The 18,432-nt window shown below is 47.7% G+C and overlaps 1 protein-coding gene across 4 annotated transcripts in view; it reads left to right on the forward strand.

Annotated features, from left to right (window-relative positions):
* znf385a (zinc finger protein 385A) overlaps positions 1 to 18,432 on the forward strand; it is an 89,966-nt gene that overhangs the window by 31,219 nt on the left and 40,315 nt on the right. For all 4 annotated transcript variants that reach the window (XM_035382720.1, XM_035382723.1, XM_035382722.1 and 1 more), the window contains exon 2: positions 13,357 to 13,502. In XM_035382720.1, coding sequence (XP_035238611.1) covers positions 13,357 to 13,502 — 146 coding nt within the window. The remainder of the gene's footprint in view (positions 1 to 13,356; positions 13,503 to 18,432) is intronic.

Here is an 18,432-nt window from a genome sequence, read left to right on the forward strand (position 1 = left end):
ACTGAAGGAGAGTTTTCAGCACTGACGCCGCGGGCTCTGCGGCTCCTCCGATTGGTTCTCCCCCCGTGGCGACCCCAGAGCCTTTTCACGCTTGAAAATGGGGCAAAGTGTGCTTTCCGCCGCCGGGCCGCCCACCCACCCGCGGCTCAGTCCGAAGCGGCCCACGGCGGCCCGCCCATCAGGCGCATCGCAAGCGGGCGGCGGGCGTATCTCCTTACGAGCCGAGCCGAGCGCACCCCGGCCCGCGGGCAGGCGTCGCTTATTACCGTCGAATTACAGAGACGGCAGAAACCCGAGATCGCCCCGTACAGGCTGGATGAAAAGAGAGGAGATGAAAGAGAGAGAGATGGAGCGTGAGAGAGCGATGGGGAGGAAAATAATGGTGGAGGATGAGAGCAAATAAAGGAAGGTAAACTCTGGGCCGCTGACATCATGTTTGGCTTCCCGTTTGTGCGGGACAAAGATCTCTTTGGGCATTATGGCCACCATATATGTCTATGCAACAGAACAATGTAGGGTGTGTGTGACAGTGTCTCAATGTCCCATTGTGTCCCTAACCTGAGCAGAGGGTCACATGTGACCGTACTGGGCGTCTACCTGTGTCAGTACTCCAGGTATTACATGCCAGGTGCCGTTAGACCAGTTTTACCTCTTCCTGTGCGGTTACCTGCCCTCCACCATCTAATGCACTATAATAATATACAATTATAGTAATACAATAATGTAATAACAGTGCTCTCTCTATCATTAAGTGCTCGAAACCCCTCCCATGCTTCATCCCCTCTCCCCTCATCACTCCTAATTGGTTGAGACGAGGTCCCGCTCATCCGGCGCGGAGCAGCGCGGTTTCCGTCGGCGATGGAGCTGGTGCCGCTCGCGCGCTCGGGTTTTTTGAGCGCGTGCGAACAAGTTGGGGGCGTTCACAACCAATGCCAGAGGAAACTGACCAGGTGCCTCTTGTCGCTCCGGTTCCCTGCTATTATCGCAACAACCGGTTCGCGTTCTCGTCACGATAAGCCATATTTCTGTCATAATTGCCATCATTACTTTTAATAACGGTGGGCTTAAAAAAAGACCAGCTTTTACCAGAGCTCACCTGCTGATGGAAGCACTTTTTGGCTAGGGCTCATTACCGAGTCCCTAACCATACTGCACACAGCTTGCACAGTGTGCGTTTGCACAGCCGGATACCTACTGAAGGGTTTGGTACCGTTCTCAGAGGCACAACAGCAGTCTCCTTCTAGGGTTTGGTCACGCAACCTTCTGGCTACAAGCCTGAAGTACACAGCATTCCCCATAACTCCCATGCCTCCACACTCCCATGGTAATAAAATGTAAAAGAAGTAAAGATTTTGTGAGTGCCTTGAGTAATTTAAAAGAATAGAAAGCTTTTGTAGTGTAAGCCACACTGGAGCACTGTCTGCCTCACAGATTTATGTTAATAACAAATAATAACAGCCCCAATAAGGCCATGAATACAAAACAAAGAAAAATTTAAGACGACAAACGTGTAATTAAGAAAAAAAAAAAACATTTCAAAGCATTTAAAAAAGCAAGCACAAATACACACTCAGAGAACTATAACCATTTTAAAACAGACAGGTTTAACGCAAATGTGTACGATGAGCAAATTCCCATTCAGGAAGGGTAAGGGCTGGTTTTTTGGGAGTCGCGGTGCGCCCCCCTTCCCCTCCAGGGTACGGGACATGAGCTCTTGTTACCGGCGTCCTGGTTAATCTCCCCACACCTTTCATATCGGCCCCTGGGGGGTCCTGCCCTAGCCTGACCGAGCAGCAGAGATCTGGGGTTCAGCTGCTATCACGAATGCCCCGGGGGTTCCACCAGGCCTGGGCTTCTCCCCTGTACCCCCAGCCCCACTCTCAACCCCCCCTTTCCCACCCATCCTGCTCCTGCTTGCTGACAGTAACAAAAGCCCAGCATGGGCTAGGTTTTCTTGTTCAGTCTGAGGTGCCAGGAGCAGGTTTAGCTGAGGATTAGCGCACGCATCTGCCTCCGTGTTCGGAACACGTGCACGAGGCAGGGATGGGGCACCCGGGGGGGAGGCGGAAGGGGGAAGGCGCTGTTTACCTCTGCCAAACCGAGCTTGCACCCAGCAAACCTGCAATCTTCTGAAACCTGCCTCCCTCTCTGTCTGCTCTCTCACTAATACCCTGGAGTTGGCGTCAGCGCTGGTCAGGGAGACGGTGGGGTAATTAGGCTCTCATAGCCTCGACTCACCTGCTTACGAGATCAAGGCCTGTCCATTTTGGGGGCTGTTCAGCTTGCAGGGTGGTGTTATCCCCGAGGGGGGTAATTAGAACCGCAGACGCTGTCATTACACAGCGCAGCGTTTAGGAGCGTGAAGGGCCCAGACCCTGAAAACCGAGCATCCCGGTCTCTATTTGTGTGTGTGAGAGAGCGAGCGACAAAATGTGGAAGCTTACCTCTTAGCCCTGAAATCAATCCGACAGATGTAATGCATGGGTGTTCTAGCCTGATCCAGTTTCAGACAGTTGAAATTCAAGCGTCCCAGCATGGGGGTGGAGGGTGGGCCAGGATGTTTGCATGGAGGGAGTCTGTGGGGTTTGGTTCCATGTTCTGACCATGGTTGGAATTCAGAAGTGTATACATGTCAACATATCCATTTATTTCCTTAGCTGTGTATTGGTCTTGTTTACTGAAAGAGGTTACAGTATATTAGATGCTTTAAGTTTTTATTTTGCATCTGTGTGGTATAAGAGCGGGAGCTTTAAAAAAAAATGCAAATTTTAGGAGTGTTTATATCTCATGTTACGCCTATTGTATATGAATCCTGAGCTGCTGTTTCCTGATGGAAATCTATGGGACAGTAACTACTTTAATGATTTAACAAGTTCCCGTATTGTGGAATGTTACAAATAGCGAAGTTAATCATAATTAACTGCAACATCAAAAACTGTTTGCAGTAAAGATAACATAAAAATAAAGGTTAAAATATACTCACAATAAAGAACGGAGAGCTAGAAATTTGAAATACGTTCTGGTTCATAACATGCTGAATGTTATTTGCCGTGGGGTAGGTTGGGGAGTCGGGGGGGCAGGGGGTTAGCAAATGAATTAGATGAGATTTTAAAATGAAAGATTGTGCTGGTTACTGGCATGGCAGGAGCAGGCAGGTAAACTGAGGGGATTAAGGGAGTGTGGAGAAAGAGACGCATTAGCTAGGGGTGAAGAGGAATGCGTGTGAAGAATGGCTTTAATGAGATGGTGGAATGGAACGAGATTCAGACGATTATAGCAATCAGTGGGGAAAGAATTACTGGAACTTGAGAGAGCGAATGAGGAGTTAGTTTGGAAGAAAGGAAAGAATTCTATAAAGATTTTGTATGGGGGAAAATGAGCGATTGAGTCGATGGAATACTGTGATGAGCCCAAGGGCCCAGATTCAGTCCTGTACCTGCCAACGCTGACTCCGGGATTACATGTAATTAGCTACATTACAGCTTAATGGAAGGAGGGATTCAGTCTGCAGGTCTTCATAAACCCTTCAAGCTCATGAAAGCGTGCTCAGACAGGGGATGTTCCCTGCACTCATTGCCCTTGTTTGCACTCATATCCCATGAAGTCCATAAATTATATTTCTACGAGACAGATATGTGACTGTGTGTTTGCACTTAGTTTGTAATGTGCTGCGTATCTTTTTCCGTGTGCTTAGACTAAACGGACTTCCCTGAGTCGCTGGACTCAGTGTTTCACCCTCTCCGGTGCCCGGCTCAACGACACGGTGTCTCATGACTCCTGCAGGCTTATTATGGGATGTTACTCGCCGGTAGAATATCAGCGTCGGGAGAAGATGTGCGCTGGAGTATTTACGCTCCGGTCCCTTCAGTTTGGTTTGGTTGGAGACCCTGGTAAGGGCAGGGTGCGGAATGTGTTCTCAAGGTCTTTGGTTTGTCTTGATCATTGCCTTCCCATAGCAGCTCGGAATCAAACCCACAACCTCTGAGCTACAAAGCAGTTCATTGTACTGCACCGCTGCCTACAGACAGACATACAGACAGATGCGCATACGTAACTCTCTCTCTCACACTCAAACACACATAGTCACATACATACAAGAAAGCACACAGGCTCATGCGCACATGCAGACACACATCAACTTAAACCTTTCTCGCACACACAGACGCATTCAGGCGTGCTTATACACATCATGGTTGCAGATCATTTTAGAAAACGGTCTGTACTTTTGTGGCTCCTGCGGTGTGTGTGTGTGTGTGTGTGTTTGAATTACAGACAGACATGCTGTGACTTCTTCCAGCAGCTCTGCAGCCTCAAACTACCCAGCTTTCAGAAACTTATCTCTGACAGAGATCAGCTAATTCAGCAGCAAGGTCAGATGTAAGAACAGAGGGAAAGGAAAAGAGAGAGAGAGAAAGAGATAGAGAGAAAGATGGAGAGAGGATAATAATGATGATACATATGCATTTATATGTACTATATCTTATATTGTATTTCTTCTTTTCATTTTCCCTGTTCCATTTCAATCTTATTTATTTTCAAATGCTTTGGCAACAGCGTAAAGTGGAAATGTGCTAAATTGTCATGCCAAAAGAACACTTTAGAGCGAGAGAAAGAGAAATGAATTATGAAACAAATATAACCTCATCTGGAATAATTTAAATGATGCAGCCAAAACACCAAACAGACGCGATTGATATTAGATCTTAAATAGAGGCGACACATTAGCTCTTTAGCTGAGTTTCTCTTCTCTGTCAGAGACACATTCCTGGGAGATGATGATGATGAGGATGATAATGGTGATGATGATGATCATCATCATTATTATGAGAATGAGAAAGAGGGAGAAAGGGTGAGGAGGAACCTGCATTTTTTGGGAATGCGTGTGTACGTTGGGTCTGTGTAGCTGCAGCCCCAGGGTTTTACATTACATTGAACAGCACAGCATCCGCGTAGGGGTGAGTGTTATCGGTCAGTGTTCAGAATCCCACCCTGCTCTGTGTGTGGTCCTGGCTAGCTCATCCCAGCCTAAAACCCCACAGCAGGTGCGGCGCGGGTCCTGGGGACCAGACTGTCCCAGCGCGACCACTCCGGGCTCTTCTCACGGTTCACGGTCATTTTACCCACCTGCATCCGACCGCTTTTACACTTTCAACCATGCGTGGCTTCGAAGGTTCTGGACCGTACCGGGGGCTTTTCACTTCTCTTCACGCATGCTCACTTAAAAGTGTGCTGGAGACTGTGTGAGTTCATCTGGGCGCTGTGTGTTTATAAAATGTGTTTTTTTTTTAGCTTGGCGCTCAATCTATCAGGGATGTGTTATTTGCTATTCTGCGCACGGTCTTGCTCTTGCAGCTCTTATGGCAGGCACGGTAGGTATCTCGCCGCGCAGGCATTGTGAATTGCCTGTTTTATTAAGTGCATTCAACCATATAAATAAATAATAATCGCGCTATTTATTACGGCAGTGAATGGATGCGGCTCGGCAGGGCCCAGCGAGCTGACAGAGGCACGGAGAGCCCGGTGCATTCCCCGCACGCAGCCCCGATTACCAGCCTGTTCAGCTCATCCTCCGGGGGAAGCTTGTCTTTAAATAAGGATCCAGGGGCCTTGCCGGCTCCCCCTTGTGGACATAAGTGAAACTGCCATTTGCGTGTGCGTGCGCGTGAGAGAGCGCAACTTGGAGAACCGCACAGTGACGTTAGAGTCGTTTTGAAAGGTGGGCCTCGGAGACGGTAATTACGTTAGAAACGGCATCTCGCCCCCCCCCCCCTGACCGAACGTAGCTCCCTCCTGGCTCTGCGGCGAGCTGGTGGGTATGAGGTCCCGACGTGCGCCGGCAGGCAGACACCGCCGTCTGAACGAGGAAACCTGTCCCTACGCCAGAGGCATCGGCCAGAGGCATCAGATGCCACGGCATCGTTGGGAGCATAAGCGCGGCACGTGTCCGAATTTTACATCTGTCTCCGCGGGTTAGGGCAGCGGTGAAGGTGCGCCGCTGAGCGGGTTCGATGCAGACCAGTGAGCGCACGTGCGACGCCCCCACAGCCGCGGGGAAAGAGGGTCTCCTCTCCTTGCGCTCGGTGGGAAGAGTGACGTGTTTGGACACACGGAGTACCCCTGTGCGCAGCCCCAAGTGAAACGAAGCCGGCGGTTTCTTTGTTCCTGTCTGCCTGAGCGCACCTGGTCTGTGAGACGCGGTCGCGTTCCTGTCTGCCTGAGCGCACCTGGTCTGTGAGACGCGGTCGTGTCTGCCAGCGTGCGGTGCAGAACGCGGGCGCCTCGGGGCCGGGGAGAGGGGGCGGGGGGCTGGGGTCAGGTGATCCGGCCCCCCTGCGGAAATTCAGCTGCGGCTAGAGGAAACTAATCTCCTGTTCCTGCAGTTTCACGTCCGCAGAGAGAAAGAGGGAGGGAGAGAGAGAGAGAGGGAGAGAGAGAGAGGGAGGGAGAGAGTTCTTATTCAGTTTTATTTTATTATCTCATAATTGTAAACTGCTTTCTTCTTTTTATTATATTATGCTGGTTTATTTTTATATCTGTGTGTGTGCATTGTGGAAATGTGAATGTACGTTTGCTATTAAACCAAAATGAAATTGAATTGAGAGAGAGGCAGAGCGAAAGAGAGAGAGAGTGAGAGAGTGGGAGAGGCGGACGGGGTTGGGTCCATTAGGTGATACAGCACAAGCCACCGTGCCGAAGAATGAGGGCAATCGCACTGTCAGCCTCTAGTGTATGGGCCTCTGTGTGTCAGCGACAAAGTGAACGAGTCACTCACTTTCAGCCAATCAGTGCATTTGTCTGTCAGCTTGTCGTGCACTAAGCGCTCCAGTCACTCAGCAGCATCAGTCACAGTGTATTTTTCAGTGAATCTCAGTCAAAGTGTGACATCTCAGGCACTCAGTTAATCAGTCGCTCAGTGTCTCACAAACGCCAAAAAATGCCAGTCAATCATTATTTCAAGTGTCAGGGATTCTGAATGTTAATCATGGGTGAGGTAGCCCAGGTGCTGTTTCCTGAGTATGTCTATCTAGTGTGCTTTGTGTTGGTTAGTGACTATCTGTCCATAAAAATAATGTTCAGACTTGTTTCAGTTTTTCTTAATTTTCCTAGGCTGCGGCTGCACAGACAGGGGTGTGGCTGATAGGAGAGGTACACTGGACTTGGACAGATAGAGAGAAACACACACATACACATTCAACACGCATGCACATATACGCCCAGACGCGCACACACACACACATATGCATATATACATACTTGGATGCTTACACATACACTCACTCACTCATATCTATATTGCTGCAGTCCTCTGTATGCGTGTGACTTGCTGTAGCGTTGCGGTGGTGCAGCAGTTAGAACCCTGTTCTCTGGCTGTGAGGCTGAAGCTTGCAGGATAGCAGGCATGGATTGGCCTGGGCTTGTGTAACCGTGCAACTGTGACTACGGTGACAAACCCTGACAGAACGGCCCTCCCCGAGGACAAAGGCTTCTCTCAAGGGGCTGGGCAGTGGCAGGCTGGACAGCAGCCCGCATGGGACAGAAAAACACATGGGATCGATGATCGTGTGTGTTTTTGTGTTTTGGTTTTTGTGTGCTTATTTGTGGGCTGTATTTGTGTATGGTTGTACGGTGTGTGTGTGTGTTAATGTGCGTCTCGGTGCATGTGTGCTTGTGTATGTGCATGTGTGCGCGCACGTGTGTGTGTGTGTATGTGCGTGTGTGTTTGTGTTTGTGTGTATGTGCGTGTGTGTATGTGCGCGTGCGTGCGCGTGTGTGTGTGTATGTGCATATGTGCGTATGTGCGCGAGCGCGCTCGCGTGTGTGTGTGTGTGTGTGTGTGTGTGAACGTGTGTGCATGCGTATATCCAGCGCGTGGTCCGGCTGCAGTGTAATGATAGAGGAGTAATTCACAGTTCAGAGGGGCTGCCGCTGGTGTAGAGCGAGGGGGCGGTGCAGTAGATTACACTCAAGGTCAATACGGTCCTGTCTTCTCCCCCCGCCATCTTCGCACAATCCAATACGCCATTCAGCCGCCATCGATCTGCCCCTCGCCAAACATTTGCATTAAAAGGAAAAGTGATGAAATGAGTGAGGGATGTGCTGCAGAGGGAGAATAAAAGAGAGAGGGGGCAGGATTTATGGAGCCCCGTGACGGGTGGCTGTGTTTCCCGTCTGTTGGCCGTTGGTGTGAACGCGGGGTAGTAATGGGAGAATGCACTGCTCTCTGACACGGCTTTAGATCGGGGGAATTCTGCCCCCGGCGCACGCCCCGTTTATAAATACCTGTAGACTCCCATTGTAATCTGATCTGCGTGCGCGGCGTTGGGTCAGGGCTGGACCGCGGGGACTGGGGAAGGGGCCGAGGGTGCTGAAACGAGGACCAGATGAAATGAGGTGCAGGTGCGGTGGGGGCGAGGAGGGGGTTGGGGGTGAGGGGGTGAGGGGGTAAGGGTGGGGGGTGTCCATCTTTTATGGCCATGTGCTGCGGTTTCTGTGGAAACCTGTCCCAGCTCCTCACCATGACAACCATCCTGGGATGGAAAGATTCTTATCTCTGTAATGACTTCTGTACACACACACACACACACACACACACACACATTTTGGCGTCTTTCTCTCTCAAATCCAAATCAAATTCAGTTCAGCTTTAATAGTGTGACAAACATCAAAGCACATAAATAATTGTATCAACAGTCAGTAATGGGCATAATCTATTCCTCCCTCTCCTCTCTGTCTCCCTCCACCCCTCTCTCCCCCTCCCTCATTCTGTCTCTCTCTCCCTCTGTCTCTGGTGAAAGTTTTGGTTCAAGGTTTTGGCTGTACTATATCTAGCTGTAGCTCTAGCTGTATCTGGCTGTAGCTCTAGCTGTATCTGGCTGTAGCTCTAGCTGTATCTGGCTGCAGCTCTAGCTGTATTTGGCAGTAGCTCTAGCACTATCTGGCTGTAGCTCTAGCACTATCTGGCTGTAGCTCTAGCTGTATCTGGCTGCAGCTCTAGCTGTATCTGGCTGCAGCTCTAGCTGTATTTGGCTGTAGCTCTAGCACTATCTGGCTGTAGCTCTAGCTGTATCTGGCTGCAGCTCTAGCTGTATTTGGCTGTAGCTCTAGCACTATCTGGCTGTAGCTCTAGCTGTATCTGGCTGTAGCTCTAGCTGTATATCTGTATCTGGCTACAGCTCTAGCTGTATCTGGCTATAGCTCTAGCTGTATCTGGCTGTAGCTCTAGCTGTGTCTGGCTGTAGCTCTAGCTGTATATCTGTATCTGGCCGCAGCTCTAGCTGTATATCTGTATCTGGCTGTAGCTCTAGCTGTATCTGGCTTTAGCTCTAGCTCTATCTGGCTGTAGCTCTAGCTGTATCTGGCTTTAGCTCTAGCTCTATCTGGCTGTAGCTCTAGCTGTATATCTGTATCGGGCTGTAGCTCTAGCTGTATATCTGTATCGGGCTGTAGCTCTAGCTGTATATCTGTATCTGGCTGTAGCTCTAGCTGTATATCTGTATCGGGCTGTAGCTCTAGCTGTATATCTGTATCGGGCTGTAGCTCTAGCTGTATATCTGTATCGGGCTGTAGCTCTAGCTGTATCTGGCTGTAAATTTAGATGTACTTGGCTGTTACAGCGAGGTGTCAGCCCTCTGTTAGAGCCGTGTGATTATGGCCGGCTTGTGCACGGTGGCATTCCTTTCGTGTCAAATAACGGCAGCCCAGTCTCTGCTCGTCCACTCTCCTGTGCTCTCCCCCAGGCTTGCTCTGTCTGTTACAGACTTTCTGGGGGGGGGGGGGTATTTTTGTTTTGACAGTCCTCAAAATATTGAGCTTTGCTCTGTTATCTGGTCAGATTGGCTGCCACCACCCTTTTTCATCTAGCCATTGAAGCTGATTCAGCCAAATAGTATTTATGTTTGAGGCACTGACAGATACTGAAATCTAGTAAAAACATTCTTCTTTTTCTTCAAGTAATACTAGTGATGGAAGCAGTAGTATAATTGTGATTGATAACAATGCTATATATTATTAATATTACTGCATGGCTAACAAAAGTAATAATAAGTATAAGATGAATGCATTTGTCTCAGTGGTTTACTGAGCGCTCTTTTAAAAAGCTGTTCTTAATTATTTGAGGCATAGTAATTAAATCCGAGGAATGTCTGTGTATGGCTCAAGAACACACACGCTCGCGCAGACACGCAGGCACTGAGTGCATGAGCGTGTTGAGGCAGGGCAGATTTACTGTGCGAGCGCGCCCCCCAAAGCAAGCTTTCATTTAATGAGCTAATTATACATCGGAGGCAGCGAGCAGCAGTCGGCTGATTTACGCGAGCTGACCGACTACGAAGCGCGAGCAAAGGTCGTCCCATCACGGTGGCCCTCGACTCTGCCATGCCAAAAAAACAACACCGTCTCTCCAGGTGTCTTTGGCAGACCCTTTGCTCCCCATCTGCATTAAAAATGCTCCAAAGTACGTCCCCCACCCCTTGCACGGCAAAACATGCTAACGGACTGAGCGTGGAGGGCACCCAGAGGGCAGGGGAAATTCCAGCCGAGTTAGCGTATGGAGCTGGTGAAGAGCAGGGGGAATATTAGAGCAGAGTTAGCGTATGGAGCTGGTGAAGGGCAGGGGGAATATTAGAGCAGAGTTAGCGTATGGAGCTGGTGAAGAGCAGGGGGAATATTAGAGCAGAGTTAGCGTATGGAGCTGGTGAAGAGCAGGGGGAATATTAGAGCAGAGTTAGCGTATGGAGCAGGTGAAGAGCAGGGGGAATATTAGAGCAGAGTCAGCGTATGGAGCTGGTGAAGAGCAGGGGGAATATTAGAGCAGAGTTAGCGTATGGAGCTGGTGAAGAGCAGGGGGAATATTAGAGCCGAGTTAGCGTATGGAGCTGGTGAAGAGCAGGGGGAATATTAGAGCCGAGTTAGCGTATGGAGCTGGTGAAGAGCAGGGGGAAATTCCAGCCGAGTTAGCTTACAGAGTTTGGGAACAGCAGTGGGAGAATGAGAGTGGAGATGGAGTGATTGCAGAGAGCGTGGGTGTCGACTGTGCAGAGGCAGGAAATGGAGTGGAGAGGAACAGCGCAGGCAGAAAGTAGACTATAGGGAGAGAGCAGAGACAAGAAGTAGAGTGGAAATGGACAAAAGAGACAGGAAGTAAGCTAGAAAGAGACAGCAGAGAGGAAGTGTGATGCAGCGGAGCTACAGAGACTGGAAGTAAACTATAGAGAGCAGAAACAGGAAGTAGAGTGGAGATGGAGAGCAGACTGGAAGTGGGCTACAGAGTGATGCCACAAACAGAGACTGGGGGTCCAGTGACAGTTAGCGGTCTGGCATTATAGCATCTATAACAGCCTTACTATCCCCCCTCTCTCTCTCACTTTCTCAGAGTGTGAGTGGGTGGATACTTTTTGTTTTGCTTGTAATATGTAAATATGTTAGTCTTATTTATGTCTGCGTTTTGTACAATAAAATCTTTAAAACCTAAACTCTCTCTCTCTCTATGATTAACACTCATGGTTTTACAAGCATGACAGGCATTATTCAGTGCTGCCAAAGCATTTTAGCAAGGACATGCACGTACATGACAAAGACTCCCTCTCACTACCTCTCCCTCTCTTCTCTCTCTGTACATCCCTCTCTCCCTATGTCTCAGCATATATATTTCATAAGAGTTAGCGAGGCCAAAGTCCGTTCAGGTCCTGCGATTTGCACATGCTCCAAGCAGCTGGCCTTCAGCTGAGACAGCAGTCTTGGTCAGATGGCCTGTCATTTTCCAGCAGCACACAAGCAGCTGTACATCACTGCTTCAGCAAAATCTGTTTGTGTGTGCGTGCCTGTTTGAGTGTGAATGTGTTTGTGTGTGCGCGCTTGTGCTTGTTTGTGTGTGTGCATGCATGCGTGTGCTTGTGTGGCTGTGTTGTTTGTGTGTGTGTAATGTCTGCGTTTGTGTGTTTGTGTGCACACACGAGTGTGTGTGTGTGTGTGTGCATGTGTGCATGTGTGTATGTGTGGTTACTGTAAATTCAAACAAAAGTGTCCCACACGCACGGAGAAAAGCCAGAAATGAACAGAAAACTGAGGGGGAAAGCTGAAAAAGGGAAAGATCAGAGCAAGGGCGTGAAATAGCAGGGGAAAATGATGAGCTGAGAGAGAGAGCGATGAAGCTGAAATCTTCAAAATGACAGAAACTTAAGAAGCTTAAGTCTTCCTGCCTCAGCACAGCGGAACCTTAAAGCGTCTGCTGCTCCCTGCTTAGACTTAACCGGAATACACCGACGTTTGGGAGGCAGAGGAGTTGGCGTGCGGTGTGCGTGCGGTGTGCGTGCGGTGTGCGTGCGTGCGTGTGCATATGTGTTTGCCTGAGAGTGAGGAAGAGAGACTGAGAGGCACAGAAAATAAAATGAAACTCTCAGCTTCCTTTTCAGAGGATGATTGGGCTCTGACAGAACGCGTTAGCCGCGTATTTTCCAGCGCCGCTCTTTTGAAGACGGCGTTCGGCTGCGGTTTTACGGAAAAGAGGATTACGCAGGAAGTGGGCACTTTTTTAAAACTTGGAAGAGGGGATCAGCATGCTCAATGCGCCGCTCAGTCAGAATAATTGCGTTTAAATGCGGACGCTGTAATTTCCTTTCGGCAGCCGTGACAGCGCGGCAGTTCGACGCGCCGTATCGTCAGGCTCGCCGTGCCCGTCAGACGCACCTGTGCTCTCGTGGTTTCCGCCCACTCCCTATTCGCGCTGCGGAGAAAACGTGCGGTGCCTAAGAATTCACAGTTGTCCAAGGACTAACAAACCGGCTAAACGTTAATGTCACCCGGTATAAGATTTTCACCTTCGCAATATACTTCAGACTGTGCGCGGAGGTATTGATGTAGAGAAAAAAAATAAGACGTATTGCATCTTTTAAAGGACTGTAAATCGGGCTGGCCTACAGGACCTGTGAGGGAAGTATTTCACCATGATGGATTGGGGACGTTGAGTTGAGTTGAGTTATTGATGTGCAAGGGATTCTGGGATGCAAGAATCACTGTGTCCGTGTGCGTGCGCCTGCATGCATGTATGTTGGTATGTGTGTGTGTGTGTATGTGTGTGCATGTATTTACAGCCCGACCCAATAAATGACATAAGTGGCTGCAGAGGGCCCTGTGACCACCAGGTGGCCCCATAATTATTCTGAAACATACAGTATATATATTATTTAAAATACTGGGTTGAGGGGGCCCAAATCAAATCCTGCTTAGGGTCCCTCAAATGCTAGGGCCGACACTGTGTTTACTGTACATACTACACCAAACGCATCTTACAGGTAATTTTGTAATGCATTTTAATATAAACTCATCATCCCTGTCCTCTCTCTCTCTCTGTGGTAACAGGTGGCATTAACCGGGCAGGGCCCGTCCCAGCCTTCCTGCGGACCCCAGCCATGATACAGCCCCACCTGGACATGAAGTCCTACCTGCAGTTCCCCATGGAGACCGCGCCCCCACCCAGCATCGGCCTTTTCCACAACTTCAGCGCTGTGAGTCACACAACCACCAGCCTTTAGACCGCCTGACAGGGTGCCGCCATTTTCCCTTCACACTGAGCGACCGAAGTTTAGAGCTGGGGTGGGTTAATCTACAGAGAGGTGGAGTTTATTGTTTGGAATTGAGGGGTTAGTAGTGTGGTGGAGTTCACTGTTTGGAGTTGAGAGGTTAATCTATAGAGTGGTGAGGTTTCCTGTTTAGAGTAGTGAGGTTAATCTATAGGGTGGTGGGGTTTCCTGTTTAGAGTAGTGAGGTTAATCTATAGGGTGGTGGGGTTTACTGTTTAGAGTAGTGAGGTTAATCTATGGAGTGGTGGGGTTTCCTGTTTAGAGTAGTGAGGTTAATCTATAGGGTGGTGGGGTTTCCTGTTTAGAGTAGTGAGGTTAATCTATAGAGTGGTGGGGTTTCCTGTTTAGAGTAGTGAGGTTAATCTATAGGGTGGTGGGGTTTCCTGTTTAGAGTAGTGAGGTTAATCTATAGGGTGGTGGGGTTTCCTGTTTAGAGTAGTGAGGTTAATCTATAGAGTGGTGGGGTTTCCTGTTTAGAGTAGTGAGGTTAATCTATAGGGTGCTGGGGTTTACTGTTTAGAGTAGTGAGGTTAATCTATAGAGAGATGGGGTTTACTGTTTTGATTTGTGAGGTTAATCTATAGAGAGGTGGAGTTTATTGTTTGGAATTGAGGGGTTAGTAGTGTGGTGGAGTTCACTGTTTGGAGTTGAGAGGTTAATCTATAGAGTGGTGGGGTTTACTGTTTAGAGTAGTGAGGTTAATCTATAGTGTGGTGGAGTTATTGTTTGGAGTTGTTGTAGGAGCTGTACTGTACTGATCCTAGATCAGTACAGCTCACTGTAACATACCCTGCAGCTCCACTGATCCTAGATCAGTACAGCTCACTGTAACACACCTTGCAGCTCCACTGATCCTAGTTCAGTACAGCTCACTGTAACACACCCTGCAGCTCCACTGATCCTAGATCAGTACAGCTCACTGTAACACACCCTGCAGCTCCACTGATCCTAGATCAGTACAGCTCACTGTAACACACCTTGCAGCTCCACTGATCCTAGATCAGTACAGCTCACTGTAACACACCCTGCAGCTCCACTGATCCCAGATCAGTACAGCTCACTGTAACACACCCTGCAGCTCCACTGATCCTAGATCAGTACAGCTCACTGTAACATACCCTGCAGCTCCACTGATCCTAGATCAGTACAGCTCTCTGTAACACACCCTGCAGCGCCACTGATCCTAGATCAGTACAGCTAACTGTAACACGACCTGCAGCTCCACTGATCCTAGATCAGTACAGCTCACTGTAACACACCCTGCAGCTCCACTGATCCCAGGTCAGTACAGCTCACTGTAACACACACTGCAGCTCCACTGATCCTAGATCAGTACAGCTCACTGCAACACACCCTGCAGTTCCACTGATCCTAGATCAGTACAGCTCACTGTAACACACACTGCAGCTCCACTGATCCTAGATCAGTACAGCTCACTGTAACACACCCTGCAGCTCCACTGATCCTAGATCAGTACAGCTCACTGTAACACACCCTGCAGCTCCACTGATCCTAGATCAGTACAGCTCACTGTAACACACCCTGCAGCTCCACTGATCCTAGATCAGTACAGCTCACTGTAACACACCCTGCAGTTCCACCGTTGGCCTCTGAAACGCCTCCATGGCATTTGTTTGCTTGGGTCAATCGGTGGCCCTCATGTCCTGCCCATAACAAATATGCCCCGTTTGCTAGCACACGTCACCATGAGCTATGGCTCAGCATTTTGATTAGGGGCGCGTTTAGCATTTCGCACGGTCAGCGTTTCCTTCATGCATTTCCAGATTGCACTGCGCTGCACGCGCGGGTCAGGAAGGGGCCGAGCGGAAGGAGGCAACCTGCCCGAGTGCTTAGAGAGGCGGTCTGTCCCTCGCTAATGAGGTCATGCGCTCCAGCGTCCACAGACAAAGTGCGCCCCTTATTGATGAGGTCACTTGCCCCGATTATTTATAGATGCAGCTTGGCCCTTATTGATGAGGTCACGTGCCCAATTATTTATGGGTGCAGTCTGACCTTTATTGATGAAGTCATGTGTGCTTGTGCGTTAATGGACGCCGTTTGTCCCCCGTTGATGAAGTCACATGCTTGAGTGCCTATATGGGGCGACCATTCTGCCCGTGCTTCACCTGCCCTCCAGGTAGACTCAGATAACCAGGTTACCGGCTATTAAAGTTGGCAGAGATTTTATGGTTTCTTCTCTCAGACATCTTTAGAAAGTAGGCGGAGTTTGTGAGTCTGCTGCACTTTTTAAAAGACCGATGTAATCGAGAGTGACATCACTTGAATAATGAATGGTATTCAAGATGAATGAATGCCACGGTTATAAACAAATCTGTGACAAACTATGACAGCATTCCAAATGCATGTCACAGCATTCCAAAAGCATTGCGTGTGGTTTTTCTAACCATCAGAACGTTTATTTTGAAAGTTATCGCTGATTCAATAACATTTTGTTAATGATTTTAATCATGCCATGGACACTTGACTGTTGTTTCCCCGTTCCTACATCAACAATTAAAGAGGTCAAATACATAAATGTACGTTGAGAAGACATGTTTGTAGATCGCTGTGCCGTAATACAGAAGGACGGTCCTGGATCAGTACTTCAGGTGCTTTCTCTTCAAAACGTTTGTTGATTCCACTTCCAAGATGGATGGTGACACCATCTGCCATACTTTAGCCAGGGGAGTTATTGCCAACAGCCTTCCTTGTGAACTGATAATAATGGCTTGCATTTATAGAGCACTTTTCACAAACTCAAAGCAGTTTAAAGTGAAAAGGAAGAAAACTCAACCTCAACCACCACCAATGTGTAAGCACCCACCTGAGTGATGCACAGCAGCCATTTTGAGCCTGAACACTCACCGCACATTAGCTGAGGTGGAGAGGGAGAGAAAGATTTTAGCCAATGAAACTGGGGAATGATCACTGCATTTTTTCAGTCAGTGAGCTCAGGCCATGGGGCGCTCGTGTGCTGGGAGGCCCGAGCCCTCAGGTTCTCAAGCGTCTTTTCGGCCTGGCTGAAATTTTGAACGAACTCTGAGTCAGTCTCGTGAGGCAAGGCCTTGCGTAACCCGGTGGGCTGTACAAACGGGGCGATAGATCCTTTTGGTTCTTATTGATGAGGTTGCACGCTTGTCCATTATTGATGAGGTCATGGATTGTTTACACAGGCTGTTTGTCTCGTTTCGTTGAGGTGGTTTCATCACACTGACACACTGACAGAGGTCTACATTGCTCCTCAGTTGCATGTAGACATCTATGTCCCATCACAGAACAGGGATAAAATGAGACTATAAAAACATGGCGTTTCACTGTGCCATTGTGGTCTGTAGGGTATTACAGCAGTGGCCTTTAGGGGGCGATATGTGAGTTTAGAGGCTGCTTCAGAGAAGAGGTGAAAGGTTAAGGGGGGTCAAAGGGATAAGAAATTGTGAGACAAGTAGTATGAAGCTCATGGTGGTTTGTATAATACAATGGTTTCCTTAGTTATAATTACTCTTGATAGAGAAGTTGCTAACTTCTATGAAACCTAGGTTGAATATGTATGCAATGAATTTTAGTCAATTTTAAATATCATGGGAAGTATTTTTCGTGTGCTATTTAAAAATGTATAGAATTTAAATGCACTGGAAACGAATCAGTTGTGCTCCGACGGCCAGAGTCAGGGTTCTGCCCTCAAATAAGCCGCACAGAGGAAGCCAAAGAGGCATGAAATTCACTCTGCAGTATAAAAATAAACTTTATTATAGTACTAAAAACATGGTGTTACGGTTTTAGCCTTTATCAGGTGAAGGCTATGACCGAACCTTCATAATTTTAGTACCGTAATAATGGTTATTTCATGATATAGAGCGAGTGTCATGCCTCTTGTACTTAAAAGCAGAAATGTATCTGGAAATGGCATTAAGAGGTATTTCAATGTATAAAATACATAAACTTTTTCATATTTGTAAATATTTGAAAACCATTGCTGTCAATTAAAGAGTTTTAGCGTGTGTGAAAATACTTTTAAATATTATCAGTGACCATATCTGGAATTATAACTAATACCATTCATTGGCTTAATTTTACTCTGGTGTACAGTCTTGGAAAATTTGTACTTCAAGCATCATGTTATATATGGTAATCATGTATAACATAATTCATTGTCCTTGCAGGGTACTTGAAATGTATTATAGGAAAAAAACTGGTTGTAATAAAGGATGAAATAAAATAAAATGAAATACTTCAAATACAAACACAAATACGTAAGAACAGGATATTTAGTTTTTGTTAGCATTTGAAAACTTTTAAAGAAATTGTGTTTTATTATTAAATATTAAAATACAAGTATTTGACCCAGGTCTGCCTCTAACACACTACACATTGAGCGTTAACGTCTCGGATAAATTTGCAAAAATAACGGCAGAATTTATCCGCGTTGGCCTGAGACCATAGCGTCAGAGCTGCAGCCAGGGCTTGCACAATGCACGTGTTTTTAATTCATCCGTGCTTATTACAGCCCACATAAAATCTCACAGCGAAGACAGAAAATTATGATCCATTGATTTGGCGTCAGTGGCGATACGTGGCTGTAAATGTTTATGAATTATTATTAAATGCGCTGGAAGAGAATGTGATTATTGAAACTGCCTTCAGAAGCATAGCAGAAGGTCATTCCTGACTGAACCGCTTGATGCTGTTTCTTCCTTTTAAATCACTTTGCAACTGCATGCATTTGCACATGTCTGAACAAAAACAAGCATATTTTCCCAGTCTTTAATTTTTGTTTTTGAGGTTCTCAGTTTACGTTTGATTTACGGCCTGACCAGGCCCTTTTTCATGTTTCTATTGAACATTATGTATTCTGTCA

The sequence above is a fragment of the Anguilla anguilla genome, chromosome 11, assembly GCF_013347855.1.
Source record: "Anguilla anguilla isolate fAngAng1 chromosome 11, fAngAng1.pri, whole genome shotgun sequence".
Classification (NCBI taxonomy): Eukaryota; Metazoa; Chordata; class Actinopteri; order Anguilliformes; family Anguillidae; genus Anguilla; species Anguilla anguilla.